Here is a 14,661-nt window from a genome sequence, read left to right as displayed (position 1 = left end):
TATGTTCCAAATTAATCTTTGTGGTCCAAATATACTTCTGTGGTCTATCCTAAGACTCGAGTAATTCCATGTGGTCCAAATGAATATCTTTGTCCAAGTAAGCTTTTATTCCAAATTAATCTTTGTGGTCCAAATACACTTCTGTGGTCTATCCTAAGATTCGAGTAATTCCATGTGGTCCAAATGAATATCTTTAGTCCAAGTAAGCTTTTATTCCAAATTAATCTTTGTGGTCCGAATAAACTTTTGTGGTCAAAGTATATCCCTATGGTCATATTTAATCTCTGTCCCCTAGTACATGGACCTCCCTTTTAATCTTACTATCTTACTAATATTATAAATGTGAAAGTTTAGATGGATGTTTGTTAGAGTTTGTAGCCTAAACTGCTGAACGGATCTCAATGAAATTTGGCACAGGTTTAGAGCATAGTCTGGTACAACACATAGGCTACTTTTTATCCCGGGAATAATTATGGTTCCCGTGGGATTCATTAATTTAGTTTTTTAATGTTTACTCGATCATTCTGCAACGGTTCAACATATCTTATTGAAATTTGTCACAGATATAAAACAAAGTGTGGAGTACACATGGGATAAGCTTCATCCCAGAGAATTGTCCGGTTCCCGGGATACGTAGCTCTTTTTTATTTATATAGTTCGTATGTTTTCTAATACCACGCGGACGAAGTCGCGGGCAACAGCTCGTACTCAATATTTGCTAATTGAATTATTATTTTTCAGTACAACAGCTGAGTTTGAACGCGACGTATTATTGATGTTATCTAACGCGCTTATGTACAACAGCAGCGAGCACAGCGTGCACTCCATGGCCATGCATATGCACGAGGAGGTATGTAGCATGGGGTCTAATGCACCCCTACATCCAGGGGGGTTCATGTCCCCGGTTCATGTCCCCCATGTTCATGTTCACGTACGGGTTTTTTTATAACATAAGGTGGCAAACGAGCAAGCGGCCTGAATCCACCTAAATGGAAAGCGACTGCACATAAACCTCCGCAATTGCAGCGCTGCCTACCCTTCATTGACGGAGACGCACATAAAGAGGACATTTCCCTTTCCTACGCGTCTCCACCGTCAAATCCACTTTTCCTACCCATCCTTTCCTCTTAAGAAAAGAATGGATAGAGAAAGGGACTAAAATTAGGCCTCCGACACTCATCAGACGAAACGTAGTACAATACATCACGATACACATGTGGGAGGTATAATGTACCCCTCCTAAATGTACCCCTCCAAGATAAGTGTTAAGTAATATCCATACAAACACGTACAGGGTCTCATGGACCTCGTACAGCTAGGTTTAACTAATTTAAAGAAAACAATGGTAGCAGTCATAATCTCTTTTTTTATTAGTATAAACCGTTTATTTACAATTCCAGGCTCAATGTCAACTAGGTATGTTGGTGGCTGCACAAGCGCACGCGGGGCTCGTGTCCGCTCCCCCCCGCCGCAAGCGACGCGCGCCCCTCCCGCCTCGCGCGCCGCGCACCCCGCAGCCACTACCACACACCGACTCGCCGCAGCCCGCCAAGCGACACCACTGAACACCACACATCAACACTCAACACTACTGAACATCACACAACACCGCTGAACACCACACAACTCTCATACACTACACTACAACACTCAACACTACCGAACTCAGTCGAAACATTAGCTATAATTACACTAGTTAACTCGACCTTTGACTATACTAGCAATCTCTGACACAATAAACTACAACACTCAACACTCAAGAACTCCAAGGCTTACACTAGCGATATCTGATATGATGATGACTACAATAGCTTTCTTTGACTACGCTAATGACTTCTCTGACAACTCTAGAGATCTGTAACACCAACGACCTCTTTGACTGCACTAGCTAACATCAGCTACCTTTTAACCCTTAAAATCATGATTTTTCCAAACCTCCCGAAAAAACTATATTTAATGCAAAATCGGTAATAGTAATGGAAAAACAAAAAATCTAGCTTCCAATTTTATATGTTTTGTTGACCATGTTAGTAAGTTCTTTGACTACACTAGTGATGTTGACTACTCTAGTAATCTCTGACACAATAAACACTCGACACTCAACACTAAGGAACTCAAACTCAAAAAAAACTCTCTAAAAACTATTCAATATATTATATTAATGTGACATGAAACATAATAATAAAGCATTATCTGTTACAAGTACAAAATTTCATTCAAACGAAATGCAAAAATACATAAAACTGTTTGTATCTGATCTAATATTAGATTGTTGATTTAGTTTAAGAATAAAACATTTTTAATTAAGCAATTGTTTTATTTTAACCTGAAATTCGACTGAAGTGATACAATTAATGTCAAAAAGTGTCGATATTCTTGACGATTTTTTTTCTATGACTTGCAAGCGAAGAAATCAAGGGTAGATCCAGTTTTGGCGCCAGGAGTCGTGGTCAAGTCAAGAGCATGACAAAATATGTAATGTTAAGAACAAAATTAGTACCGTGCTGTAGAATTGGCGCAACTCTAGATTATCGGCATAAACGTCATGTCCCTAGCTGACAGCTGTCAATGTCACTAGAAGTATGGATTTGGCGCGCATCTTAAGTCCTGCCGAGAAGTGTCGCTCTGAGTTTAAAGCGACAGTAACAATTAAATAAATTGTCTAAAAGTAAATATATTTTGTCAAGCTCTTGACCAACCAGTTCAGGGGGGGACATGAACCCCCCTGGATCCGCCGTTGGCTGAAATAGCCTTATACCGGCACATATCTGACGCATTATAATTATACAGGTGTGAACACGTGTACAATGGACTACCAAATTCTTTGGTCGGAAATATGATTATTTGGTCAAATTTACCTCTATACAAAGTTGCTTTTGCTAATTTTTTCATACTAGCTATCGCCCGCGACTCTAGGTCCAAGACTGTTTGTTTTTCAAAGTTTTGTTTTGATGAACATAAAAAATTTGCATCGACTGTGTAAACATATAGTATGTTTCACAGAGCTGTAGTTTAATAGAAAACTGGTTGCAATATAAATAAAAAAAGCCTTTTCGAGATATTTTAATAAATGTAAAATAAGCAATCTCTAGTGCCCTCTAGCGTCCAAACAAAACAACTTTGGAGATAATGGTCAAACATATTTTTGACCAAAAAATCTGTGGTAGTTTAGAGTTATTGTTTAGAGGATAGTCTGTTTTTGTTTTATTTAATTGTAACATTATCTCTGTTGGTTTAAAAGGAAAGGGATTTGTGAACACAACGTAAATAAAACAGATTTCCATTTTCATAATGTTTATTTGCACATCAATTACCTTTGTGACTAATTATTACCGCTTACATAAAGAAAAACATTTATACAATTTGCGACGAAATATATCAAAGGTCTTTACTGGGATGTTTTGCGTTCGTTTTACTCGACATAATTGCCTAGGGAAATTACAAAACGCAAAAAAAGAGTGACAATAATTATGACGATAACGTCACTTTTATATTCGAAATATGATTACAATTTGCCTAGGCATTACAGTGTTGCGTTCGTTTTACTTGACAAATTTGCCTAGGGAAATTACAAAACTCAAAAAAGAGTGACATTTGCAACCATTACGACAAAAAAGTCACTTTTTTATTCGAAATATGTTTACAATTTGCCTAGGCATTACAGTGTTGCGTTCGTTTTACTCGACAAATTTGCCTAGGGAAATTACAAAACGCAAAAATAAGTGACATTTTCAAACATTAAGCAGAAAAAGTCACTTTTATATTCGATAATACGGTTATATGTTTACAATTTGCCTAGGCATTACTGTCTTAAGTGACATTAGCGAGGGAAATAAGAGCAAGCGCACATTTTTGACCAAATTATCGCATATCGACTGTCTATTGCTGCCTCAACTGTTTAGTTGGACAACTAATAGTGCATTATCAAAGCGAGACTAAACAGTTCTGCGATAATTTAGTCAAGTGTGGGCGCTTTAAAGCGAAAAGCGCTCTTCCGAGCTAGTAACGCAGTCCAGTACTAATTCCGTAATCTAATAAGCGATTTTTGTGCTTATATTAACGCCATTGACGTTATAAGAAACAACTAATCTGGCAGTTTTAATACGAAGCTAAAATTATCAAGAAGCGAATTAACCACGAAAATTTACAATCGACATAACTTGATAGTTAAAACAATTTTTTTTAATACTGTATATTGTAAATTTTCATGTTAGATCTAAATCTATAGATTAATTAAAATTATACGAGTTACAATTTATTTTTGCATCTCGTAATTCGTGTTTGACCTTCACGTCTATAGAGGTCAGACTAAGCATATGAAGCGATTCAACTAATTACTGAATAATTATTAACTAGGAATTCAGCTAATCTGTATTTTAAATCGGAAATTATACATAGATTCAAAAATCGTTACTAGCTCTTACACTTAGACCAACTCATTTGACCCGGTGAGAGTCAAACTATGACTATCTCCAGATCTCTCGTGTCATATTTTCTGCCTATATACTATTATAAAAAGGAAAAAATTGTATTTTTGCATATCAATATATGTCCAGTAGTTTGTGAGTTATTTATTAAAATATCTTATATATTTTTGGATATCAATATATGTTGAGTAGTTTTTGAGTTATTTATTGAAATAACTCAAAAACTACTGGGCTTATTCAAGTTTTCTTTCAACATAGGCTATATTTTTTACTATTTATTAATTTCACGTGAACTACAGCTAGATTTGACGTGACGTGTTACTTCATGACATTAATCCTTAAGTCACCGGGTCAGATAACTTAGTCGGACTATACTTTAAATATTTACAAACGTCAATATATTTGACAGTTACGTCAGTTTGACAGTCAACTGTCAGTGTCAATTCCTTGTGTCGCAAATTCTGTGTTTAATTAACTTTTTTTAACATGATTTTGATATCGTTTTCTCATAATTTTAGAAATGTCTTGCATTTTTGTGTTTTTTTTTAATATCATAAATATTCGCCAAACTGGCAAAGCGACTGCCCATAGACATTCGTAATAGTGGTGCGTTGTCTACCCTTAATCGACAGAGGCGCAAAAGAGGATATTTCGCCTTCCTATGTCTCCACAATCAAATCCACGTTCTCTTCCCATCCTTTTCATATAAAGGGGAAGAAAATGGGTCCAAGTTTAAAATCCACATATTTACGTGGTATTCTAGTAATTTTTAACCGTCTATATCCGTTATCTGAATTTCGAAATTATTTTATATGGCAATTATTTAAAACACGACTTGGATGTTTGAAAACGAAATATTGTCTATACTATTATAATAAAGCGTAAACACACACTTCTTTGTTGCCTGAGATGTCAGCAGCATGTTTTTGAATAATAATTTTTTTTTAATAAAAAGCCCTACACTTGCGTCACGCTTGAGGCTATACATTCTCACGCCATTAAATTTAGGGGGTAAATATTTTGGATAAAAACCCTAACGTGGGAGAGAGACCATAAGTTGCTGCCAACATCAAGGAAGGTTGCCATCATGTCATGTCAATTTGACATTTGTACAATAAAATAAAAATTTTGTAATTCCACGCGGATGAATTCGCAAGGGAACAGCTAGTTTTAAATAATAAATAATTAAACTCTGTTATATATCAAAATTAGGACAAATTTTAAATTTAAAAATTGTGAGATTTTCAAAGGCGTGTTAGATTTTCAAATACAGTATGCTTATATACCTTTCTTATTTCAATATATTTACGTAAAATTAAATTCAATAGAAATCAGCAATAAACCTTTAAAAAATATTACATAAGTAGACATATAGACATGTAACACTGAAACTACTAAGGGCCTGTCCCACCAAATTGTAAATTGCTACAATCGAGTGCAAAATGTGACGGAAATCTGATTTTTTTCCCTTATGTGACGTTATTTTTAAGCTATCTGAGTCTCAGCCAGTGGAACTGGCCCTTAAGATTATGATTTCAGTATAAATCATAAATTATATTTTCAGCCAGTTAGTAGATAAATTTCTCATTTCTTTTGACTGTTACTTTAATGGAATCTCTTTAATCAAATAATAACAATTTGTAAATTCAATATTATAATGTTTTTTAACAAATTAAAACTTAAATTGCGATTTAAAAATTATATCCAGACAACTATCAAGCATAAAAACATTTGGATCCGATTTTTAAAACCTTTAAAATATTTTTAAAAGTCATTATTTTTTTAAAAGTTACTATTTTTTTTAAAAGTTGTTATTTTTTAAAGTCTTGCATTATTCACTTATGTCCAGGTCTAAGGGCGCTAACATCGAGGGTCACACGCGGCTTATGTCGGGGAGGTTCGAAATAAAAGTCGAATCGTTTAAAAGATTCTATCTCCCTCTCAGCTGCTTCTAAAGCCGAGAGGTTAGTTATAGTACGGTCCGGATAAAACACGTTGTTATCTGAAAAAAATATACTTTGATAATCAAATATCTATACTAAGCGACACAAGATTTTTTTTATATAATACAAGTTGGCAAACGAGCAAGCGGCCTGAATCCACCGAAATGTAAAGCGACCGCTGCTATAAACATTCGCAATTGCAGCGCTGCCTACCCATCATTGACGGAGACGCACATAAAGAGGACATTGCCCCTTTCTATGCGACAAAACCGTCAAATCCACTTTTCCTTTCCATCCTTTCCTCTTAAGAAAAGGGTGGAATGGGAAAGGGACTAAAATTAGGCCTCCAGGACCACTCATTAGTACGCGGAATTGCTTCCACTTCCCGCCTGTCTGTGTGGTCGTGGTATTGCTGAGAGCCCTACAGTGAAGATGTTAAAGCGGGCTCTACCACTATTAGTGAGATACGAAATGAGTATATTAGAGGAAGTTTGAGTAACCCCAGTGGTAGAGAAGGTAAGGAGTAAAGGGCCACTTAAAAGGAATACTTAAGGCTAGCTTTTTGATACATACCATGTCTTGAATGTGGCGCCCCCTCCCCTATAGCGCCGGGGCCGTCGTCGTTAGGAGGAGAGGGTGAAATCGTCCCGTTGTCGAAGTCCCCTGGCGAGCAGGGGGTTGAGATGCCTGGGTAGGGGATGAGGTCATGGTATAACCAGAGACATTTATGATTAACTTCAAACAAAAACCTGACTGTAATCTATACTAATATTATAAAGAGATTAAAAAAATATTGCACCATTAAAGTTACCCTATCGTTAAGTAAAAAATCTTTTTTTCTATTTTTTTAATTCCATGGGGACGAAATCGCGAGCAACAGCTAGTATAATATACTCAAAAACATCAAATAGAAGATTTAGAGAAGAAAAAAATATGGCCAGTATTCGGACTTTTTAATTATTTTTTTAATTTCAAAATCTCACGTCCATTGTAGGTTTTTTTGCTGTCATATAGCGATTTTTAGAACGATAACGAAGGATAAAATGTTTTTTTTATATTTTTTTAATTTTTTTGACTCCTAATATTCGAAATAATAGAAAAACGATTAAAACCTTCGAAATAGTAGTGGGAATAGAGATTTTAAGATGTCTCTGGAATATTTTACAGCTAACTTTAAAACTTTAAAAAAAATGAAAAAAAAAAACAAAAAAATCTTTCAACTAATTTATTTATAATCAACTATATTTGTGTTTCCGTCTATGTTATTTCTCTGTTTTCCTTCGCCTTCCGAACATCCTCTGAACCACCGTGTTTCATAACATTTCTATAAGGGATGGGGAGAAAAAAAAAGAAAAAATTAAAAAATCGCGAAAAAAAAAAACAATAAAAACCCGCCACCAATTTTTTTTAATTATTTTTTTGTTAAAGAAAACGAAAAATTAAACTCTTTAATATGAAATGCGGTTTTTAAGAAGTTATTTACGTTTAAAATATTAAAACAACGATTGGAAGATATCATATCTTACTAATATTATAAATGCGAAAGTTTATATGGATATTTGTTAGAGTTTGTAGCCTAAACGGCTGAACGGATTCCGATGAAATTTGACATAGACGTAGAAGATAGTCTGGAAGAACACATAGGCTACTCGCTTTTGTTTTTTTTCATTCCGCACAGACGGAGTCACGGGCGAAAGCTAGTGTCGTCATAATGTTACTCACCAGTATGGTTGTGTGCGTACAGGGTGTCCGGCCACGCGGGCGGCGAGCGACGCGAGAAGAGAGACTCATCTCCGCGTACTTCATCCATTTGTGAACCATCCTGTATACAAAATGTTTTATTAAATTAAAAAAAAGTAGCCTATAACATGCGGGTCTATGTCAGCTACCCTCCAGTGAAAGTCCGGTCGAAATAGGCCCAGAGGTTACGGAGATTACCCGGAACAAACGCATGCGGACAGACAGATAGACAAAATTTTTTGTAATACTTTTTTCGTTATTAGCAACGCAAATACATCATCTTCCCGAAATCTAGAATTTTTCACTTGATTGTTAATGGTTAGTTTGTTTTTTTCTTGTTTGTATTTTTTTGTTGTTCAATTGCATTATGTTGCAATGTGTTTTGGAACTGATTTATTATTATTTCCTTTTTAAAGTTATTTTGTCTCCGTCCGGCTGGCTTTTATATATAAATAAAATAAATATATATTTATACACATACTAATATAAATTACTTATATCATACTAATATTATAAATGTGAAAATTTAGATGGATGGATGGATGTTTGTTAGAGTTTGTTGCCTAACAAACGGCTGAACGGATTTCAATGAAATTTGGTATAGATGTAGAGGATAGTCTGGAAGAACACAGACTATTTGGTTTTGTTTTTTTAATACCACGCGGACAGTCGCGGGTGAAAGCTAGTAATAACATAAAATACATAAATAATACTTTTATTATTATTATATCACAGACAGACACTCCAATTTTATTATATGTAAGCTATAAGTACGATATAGAATATATAGATATCTGAACTGCCTATCTAGAAGCACATTGGTTGTTATTCTCTGGAGTGACAAGCTAACTGTGAACAAAGTCACGTGTGAACACTAGTTATATATTCCAAATAACTCACCTGTTTATAAAACTTAGATTCAGTCACATGATGTATAGTAACTTCACTGTTCAACTTAGAGCCAACCCGAAGCCGTTGGAAATATGGTAGAGAGTCACCGTTTGTTATATTTGACATTCCAACTTCCTGCGGTTTACACACATTCACACTATTTTCACTTTTATCACTAAACAACGCATTTCTGAACACATTTCTATCTTCCTGTCCGAACGGTGTGTACAAACTTCCTTTGAATTCATCATTCCTTGGAGTTCCAATCGGTTCCGGACGTATCGGATTGGAGAATAAAGATTCATTCTCGAAACTTCTTTCTGTATTCGGTCTGGTTCCTATCGGGTTAGGTGAAACCACCGGTTTACTCTCCTCATAGTACTCCGGTGATAGAAAACTTCTCTGTTGCGTTGCTTCTGGTGTACTAAATAACGAATAACCATCACTTTTCTGTGAAAAATTCGTTAGATTTAATATTCTATTCTGTAATTCTGATTCATGATTCTTCGGTGAGTTCCTCGGTTGCTCTAAAACGTATTGGTTCTGGTTCTGGTTCTGGTTTTGAACCGGATTGTATACATTTGGATTGACATATGTGTATTGCGGTTGTGTGAACAATGTTTGGTTCTGCGGGGCTGGGTTCCTCACCCCCATTAGGCTTTGCTGATGCATTATGGACATTAACGGGTTTCTGATGGTATACATTCCATTGGAAGTTGGTGTTATCGTCGCTTGGCAAGGTGTTGGTGGCATTGGTATCGGTTCTGGTATATGTATTTCTGGTTTCTTCGGTGCATTGGTTATTTGTACCGTTGGTAGATTGGGATGGAACATTGGGTTCCGTAATGTCACCATTTTGGCACCATCCTGTTTGGTGTCATTCTCGTTGGCCTTTTTGGCTTTCTTTTTGGATTTCTTGGATTTACCAACGTTCTGTATCGGTATTGGCGTTGGGTCGGGTACTATGATGGTTTTCGGTGGTTCTGGAAAAAAAGTTATTTACATTATATAGGATATTTTAGGTTTATTTATATAATAAACTAACTGTTTCCATGCGGTTTCACTCATATGACATTATATAACTTTAATTCTTACATTAAAAAGCTACATTATTACTTAGTGAAATAGGCTTCGTTTTTTTTATTATTTTTTAATTTCTCGCGTACTAAGTCACGAGGAACAGCTAATCATACTAATATTATAAATGGATGTTTGTTAGAGTTTGTAGCCTAAACGGCCGAACAGATTTTGATGAAATTTGGTACAGATGTAGAGGATAGTCTGGAAGAACACATAGGCTACTCACTTTTTTATTCCATGCAGATTGAGGTACGGGGGAAAGTTAATTATTTTTCTATAGTGAATGTTTTTTTTTTGTACTAATATAATAAAGCGTAAACACACACTTTGTTGCCTAAGATGTCAGCAATCACAGCATATTTTTGAATTCAATTTTTTAATAAAAATCCCTACACTTACGTCACGCTTTAGGCTATATATTTAACGCCATTAAACTTATGGGGTAAATATTTTGGATAAAAACCCTAATGTGGGAAAGAGACCATAAGTTGCTGCCAACATCAAGGAAGCAAGATTGCCAAAGTGTGTCCTGTCATGTCATTTTGACATTTGCTATTGATAATTTGACAAATGTAAACAATAAAATAAAATTTTGATAATTTCATGCGAATGAAGCCGCGCGGGAACAGCTAGTAATATATATTACCTGGCAGTTGTGTTGTGAAGGTCGCATGTGCGGGGTCCGCATTAATAAGCGGCGGCGGACGCGGAGGCGGGGTGGGCTGCGCCGATAACTCAGAACAACGCCATAACGGCTGGAATAAAAAAAAACAAATAAAAAAAATTACTTTAAATGCGAACATATAGATGGATGGAAATTAGAGTTTGTAGCCTAAACTTCTGAACAGATCTCGTAGAAATTCTGGAAGAACACTTAGGCTACTTATTTTTGCTTTTTTAAATTCCACGCGAACGCAGTTGCGGGCGAAAGGCTTGTAGTGTACTTATCTATTTATTTAATTTTCTATCTATTTATATATTACACTACATTTATTTATTATATAACATTCACTCACACACATTCACAACACAACATCACATACTCAAAACACATCTCATATATTCACATACAAAATAAAATATTATACACGTACAAACAAACACGCACACTCCACATTTATATATACAATTGCAACGCGCTACAGAGCGCCGCCCGCGGCGCGGACGCAAAATGTCCGAAATGCGGAATCATGCACCGCGCCGCGCCGGCCGGCCAACAGTCGCCTCGCGCTGCTACACTGTGCTGACACCTCGCTCGTTTGCCCTCTCGCCCGCCATTTTGTTTACGTGTTTACATTGTTTATATTGTTTACGTGTACGTCTTAACTTGTATCCGTGTGCGTGAAACAATAAACTGTTTTATTATTATATAGTGGTTTATTTCACCGCCCGGTGAAACTACATCCTCTAATACCACTATAGGCTAGTTATAATATATCTTAAATAGTTTCTTACCACAGAGTTAATAGGTGGAGTTTCCTTCTTCTCGTTTGGCTGAACTCTGGTCAAAGTTATACCGGGGGGTAGTTTTAAATCCGCCACCTGAAATACGGGAAAATAGTAAAATATACAAGAAAAAAAAACTGGTTTTAAGGTTTTAAAAGAAAACAAAATTAAAAAGATTGCTTAAATCTAGTCCCTTTCCATCCTTTTCTTAAGAGGAATGGGAAGAGAATGTGTATTGGAAGGGCGAGAAGATACACAGGAAGGGGAAACATCCTCTTTATGTGTGTCTCCTCCTCTGTCAATTAAATGTAGGCAACACATCTGCAATTGCGGATATCTATGGGCAATTCGCCATTTTGGCGAAACCAGATGGTCCTTTGCTCATTTGCCACTACAATATAAAAAAGAAAGATTTGTATTTTTATATGAATTGAAATAACTCACGGGAGTCGCGATAATATATAAAAATTAATCAAAACTGGGAAACCGGGCATTATTCGGTAATATCTTACCTGAACTCCGCTACTTAGTTGTTCCATAATACTGCAAGAAGCGGGTTTTTCTATCTCACTGGGGCAAGGACTCCGCTGTACAAAACATATGCAAATTAACTAGTTATATAAATACAAGCTTTCGCCCGCGACTCCATCCGCGTAGTATTAAAAAAAAAAGTAGCCTATGTGTTCTTCCATACTCTGCTCTACATTTATGACAAATTTCATCCAGATCCGTTCAGCAGTTTAGGCTACAAACTTTAACAAACATCCATCCATCTAAACTTTCTAAATTTGAATGCGGCCCAATGGGAAAAACCAGAGGGTCATTTGGAATCAAACGGCCTAATGGGAATAATACCAATGTGTCGTTAGAATCGAAAGATCCAAAGGAATAAATTCCAATGGGTCGGTTGGTTACGAACCGCCCAACGGGTAAATTTTACAATGGGCATTTTGGAATCGAACAGCCCAACGGAAAAATTCCAATGGGTCCTTTGTAACCGAACGTCCCAACGGGAAATATTATTATTAACAGCTTACCTTATTATTAACAACTTCTATAGTAGTATCTGGTGTGACCACTTGCGGCTTCTGTATAGCTTGTTGTTTAGCTGTCAGTTCTGGTTCCTTCTTCTTCTGTGCTGGAGTCTGCTTTGGTTTCGGCGTTGGAGCTGAAACCGTATAATATCGCAATTATAGATTTTAATAATATGAATGGATAGATGGATGGATGTTAGTTTGTAGCATAACGGCTAAACGGATTTGGATGAAATTTAGCATAGATGTAGAGCATAGTCTGGAAGAACACATAGGCTACTTACTTTTGTTTTTTTTACGCGGACGGAGTCGCGAGCGAAAGCTAGTATTAAATAAGTTAAAGCGCGGACTTAATAAGAAACAGTTTGAAGTAAATTCTTCTTTTGTTCCAGTAAAACTGTCCTGTTACCGTCAAATCGAGTCCAGTAGTACCAAAAATAAACGAAACAAACGCCGACTTGCTGACAGACAAGCAGACAGATAGTATTTTTTAAAATTAGGTATCTTTAGTAACTAATTTTTTAAATGTATAACACACATAGATTTAATCGATTTCTATGTTTTTGAAAATTATAACATTATAAATGAAATATACTATCTAAAGAGTCATCATCCACTTGCCCTTATCCCTTACGGAGGGTCGGCACAGTCTGTGCTGCTCTTCCATACATCTCTATCAGTCATATCTGAATACACTCCTTTCTTAAGCATATCCTCTGCAACACAATCCATACTTTCTTCGGTCTTCCTCTTCCTTTGTAGCCATCCACATTCAATCTCAACACTTTCTGGTTTATATCCCCATCATTTCGTCGCATAACATGTCCATACCACGCTAACCTTTTTACTATCTAAAGAGTATTATTTGAAAACGCAAGTTAGTTGGCTAGAGGATTTTTTTTTTGTTTTTTAATAAAGAAATTTTGAGAATTTTATTATTTGCATAAATACAAACCAGTCTTTTCTTGTTTTTCCTGTTTTTCCTTTACTTTCTTCTCTACCTTCTCTATCTTCTCCTGCTTCTTGCATTCCTTCTTCTTTGCCTTATCTTCTGCTTTAATTTCACTGGCAGTGGGTTTCTTTTCGACTTTCTTACCGACAGGTTCCGGTTTCGGTGGTTCAACTTTCTTTTCCTTCTTCTTTACTTCCGCTTGCTGCTGCTGCTTCTTCTTCTCTTCTTCTTCCGCCTGTTTGAATATTAAGTATAGAATTTGATTACTTACTTTCTTTTACATAAAAACTTCCAATTATAAGATAAAAATCTATTTAAATTAGTTATTTTGTATCGATCATTCAAACTTGACATCATTGTCATATTCTATTAGACAAATTTTAATATTTGGTTCATTCACAAAAAAAGAATCACCAGCCATCTTAGATTTATTTACAACTAGCTTATGCCCGCGACTCTTACTTTTAATCAAAAACCAAAGTAACTAGTATTTATTCTTCCAGAATATCCTCTACATTAAACAATCTTTGACATCCGTTAATTTTAGGATACAAACTACCAAACATCCATCTAAACTTTCGTATTTATAATATTAGTAATTGCATTTGTACAAACCACTAGTCTTACTAATATAAATGTGAAAATTTTGATGGATGTTTGTTAGTTTGTTTTCTAAAATGAACGGATCTCGATGATGATATTTTGGAAGAACAGACTATATTTTTTAATTCCGCGCGAATAGTCGCGGGCAAAAGCTAGTTTTATACAAAATTTATATACTTACCTGTTGTTTAGCTAATAATTTCTTCTGCTTCTTAGAGAGCGCTGGTTCGGGTTCCGCTTGTGGTTTCTTCTGTTCTTTAGGCTTCACTTCTGCTTTAGCTGCCGGTTCTTCTTTCTGCTTCTTCTGTAACATTTTAAGTGTTTTAAATTAAATTTTAGTACATGCTCATTTTTGATACAAATAACAAGATGGTTTTTTTTGTATGTATGTAAATTGACAGTTGTATACTAAACTAGCTATTCCCGTGCGACTTCATCCGCATGAAATTATAAAAAATTCATTTTATTGTTCACATTTGTCAAATTATCAATTACAAATGTCAAAATGACATGACATGACAAAATTTGGCAATCTTGCTTCCTTA

The 14,661-nt window shown here is 35.6% G+C and overlaps 2 protein-coding genes across 5 annotated transcripts in view; one reads left to right on the top strand and one right to left on the bottom strand.

The window, feature by feature from the left end:
* The window catches only part of LOC106105978 (nucleosome-remodeling factor subunit BPTF), a 15,208-nt gene extending 12,901 nt beyond the window's left edge, over nt 1-2,307 (top strand). The window contains exons 17-18 of the mRNA XM_013286496.1: nt 742-850; nt 1,401-2,307. Of these exons, the coding sequence (XP_013141950.1) occupies nt 742-850; nt 1,401-1,565 (274 nt within the window). The 3' untranslated portion in view covers nt 1,566-2,307. The remainder of the gene's footprint in view (nt 1-741; nt 851-1,400) is intronic.
* Nucleotides 2,308-6,155: 3,848 nt separating this feature from the next.
* Nucleotides 6,156-14,661, bottom strand: part of LOC106105935 — a 41,658-nt gene continuing 33,152 nt past the window's right edge. For 2 of the 4 annotated variants that reach the window (XM_013286425.1, XM_013286427.1), the window contains exons 29-38: nt 14,298-14,420; nt 13,517-13,748; nt 12,565-12,695; nt 12,040-12,114; nt 11,537-11,623; nt 10,728-10,836; nt 9,011-9,984; nt 8,093-8,192; nt 6,944-7,057; nt 6,157-6,429 (exon numbers count right to left, since the gene is read on the bottom strand). In XM_013286425.1, coding sequence (XP_013141879.1) covers nt 6,263-6,429; nt 6,944-7,057; nt 8,093-8,192; nt 9,011-9,984; nt 10,728-10,836; nt 11,537-11,623; nt 12,040-12,114; nt 12,565-12,695; nt 13,517-13,748; nt 14,298-14,420 — 2,112 coding nt within the window. In that variant the 3' untranslated portion in view covers nt 6,157-6,262. Of the gene's footprint in view, nt 6,430-6,943; nt 7,058-7,580; nt 7,695-8,092; nt 8,193-9,010; nt 9,985-10,727; nt 10,837-11,536; nt 11,624-12,039; nt 12,115-12,564; nt 12,696-13,516; nt 13,749-14,297; nt 14,421-14,661 lie in introns of those variants that run through there. The other 2 variants (XM_013286426.1, XM_013286428.1) reach the window with 2 other exon arrangements.

The sequence above is a fragment of the Papilio polytes genome, unplaced genomic scaffold (assembly GCF_000836215.1).
Source record: "Papilio polytes unplaced genomic scaffold, Ppol_1.0 DF822622.1, whole genome shotgun sequence".
Classification (NCBI taxonomy): domain Eukaryota; kingdom Metazoa; phylum Arthropoda; class Insecta; order Lepidoptera; family Papilionidae; genus Papilio; species Papilio polytes.
The sequence above is the reverse complement of the archived record's forward strand: the minus strand, read 5'-3'. Positions and strand labels throughout refer to the sequence as shown.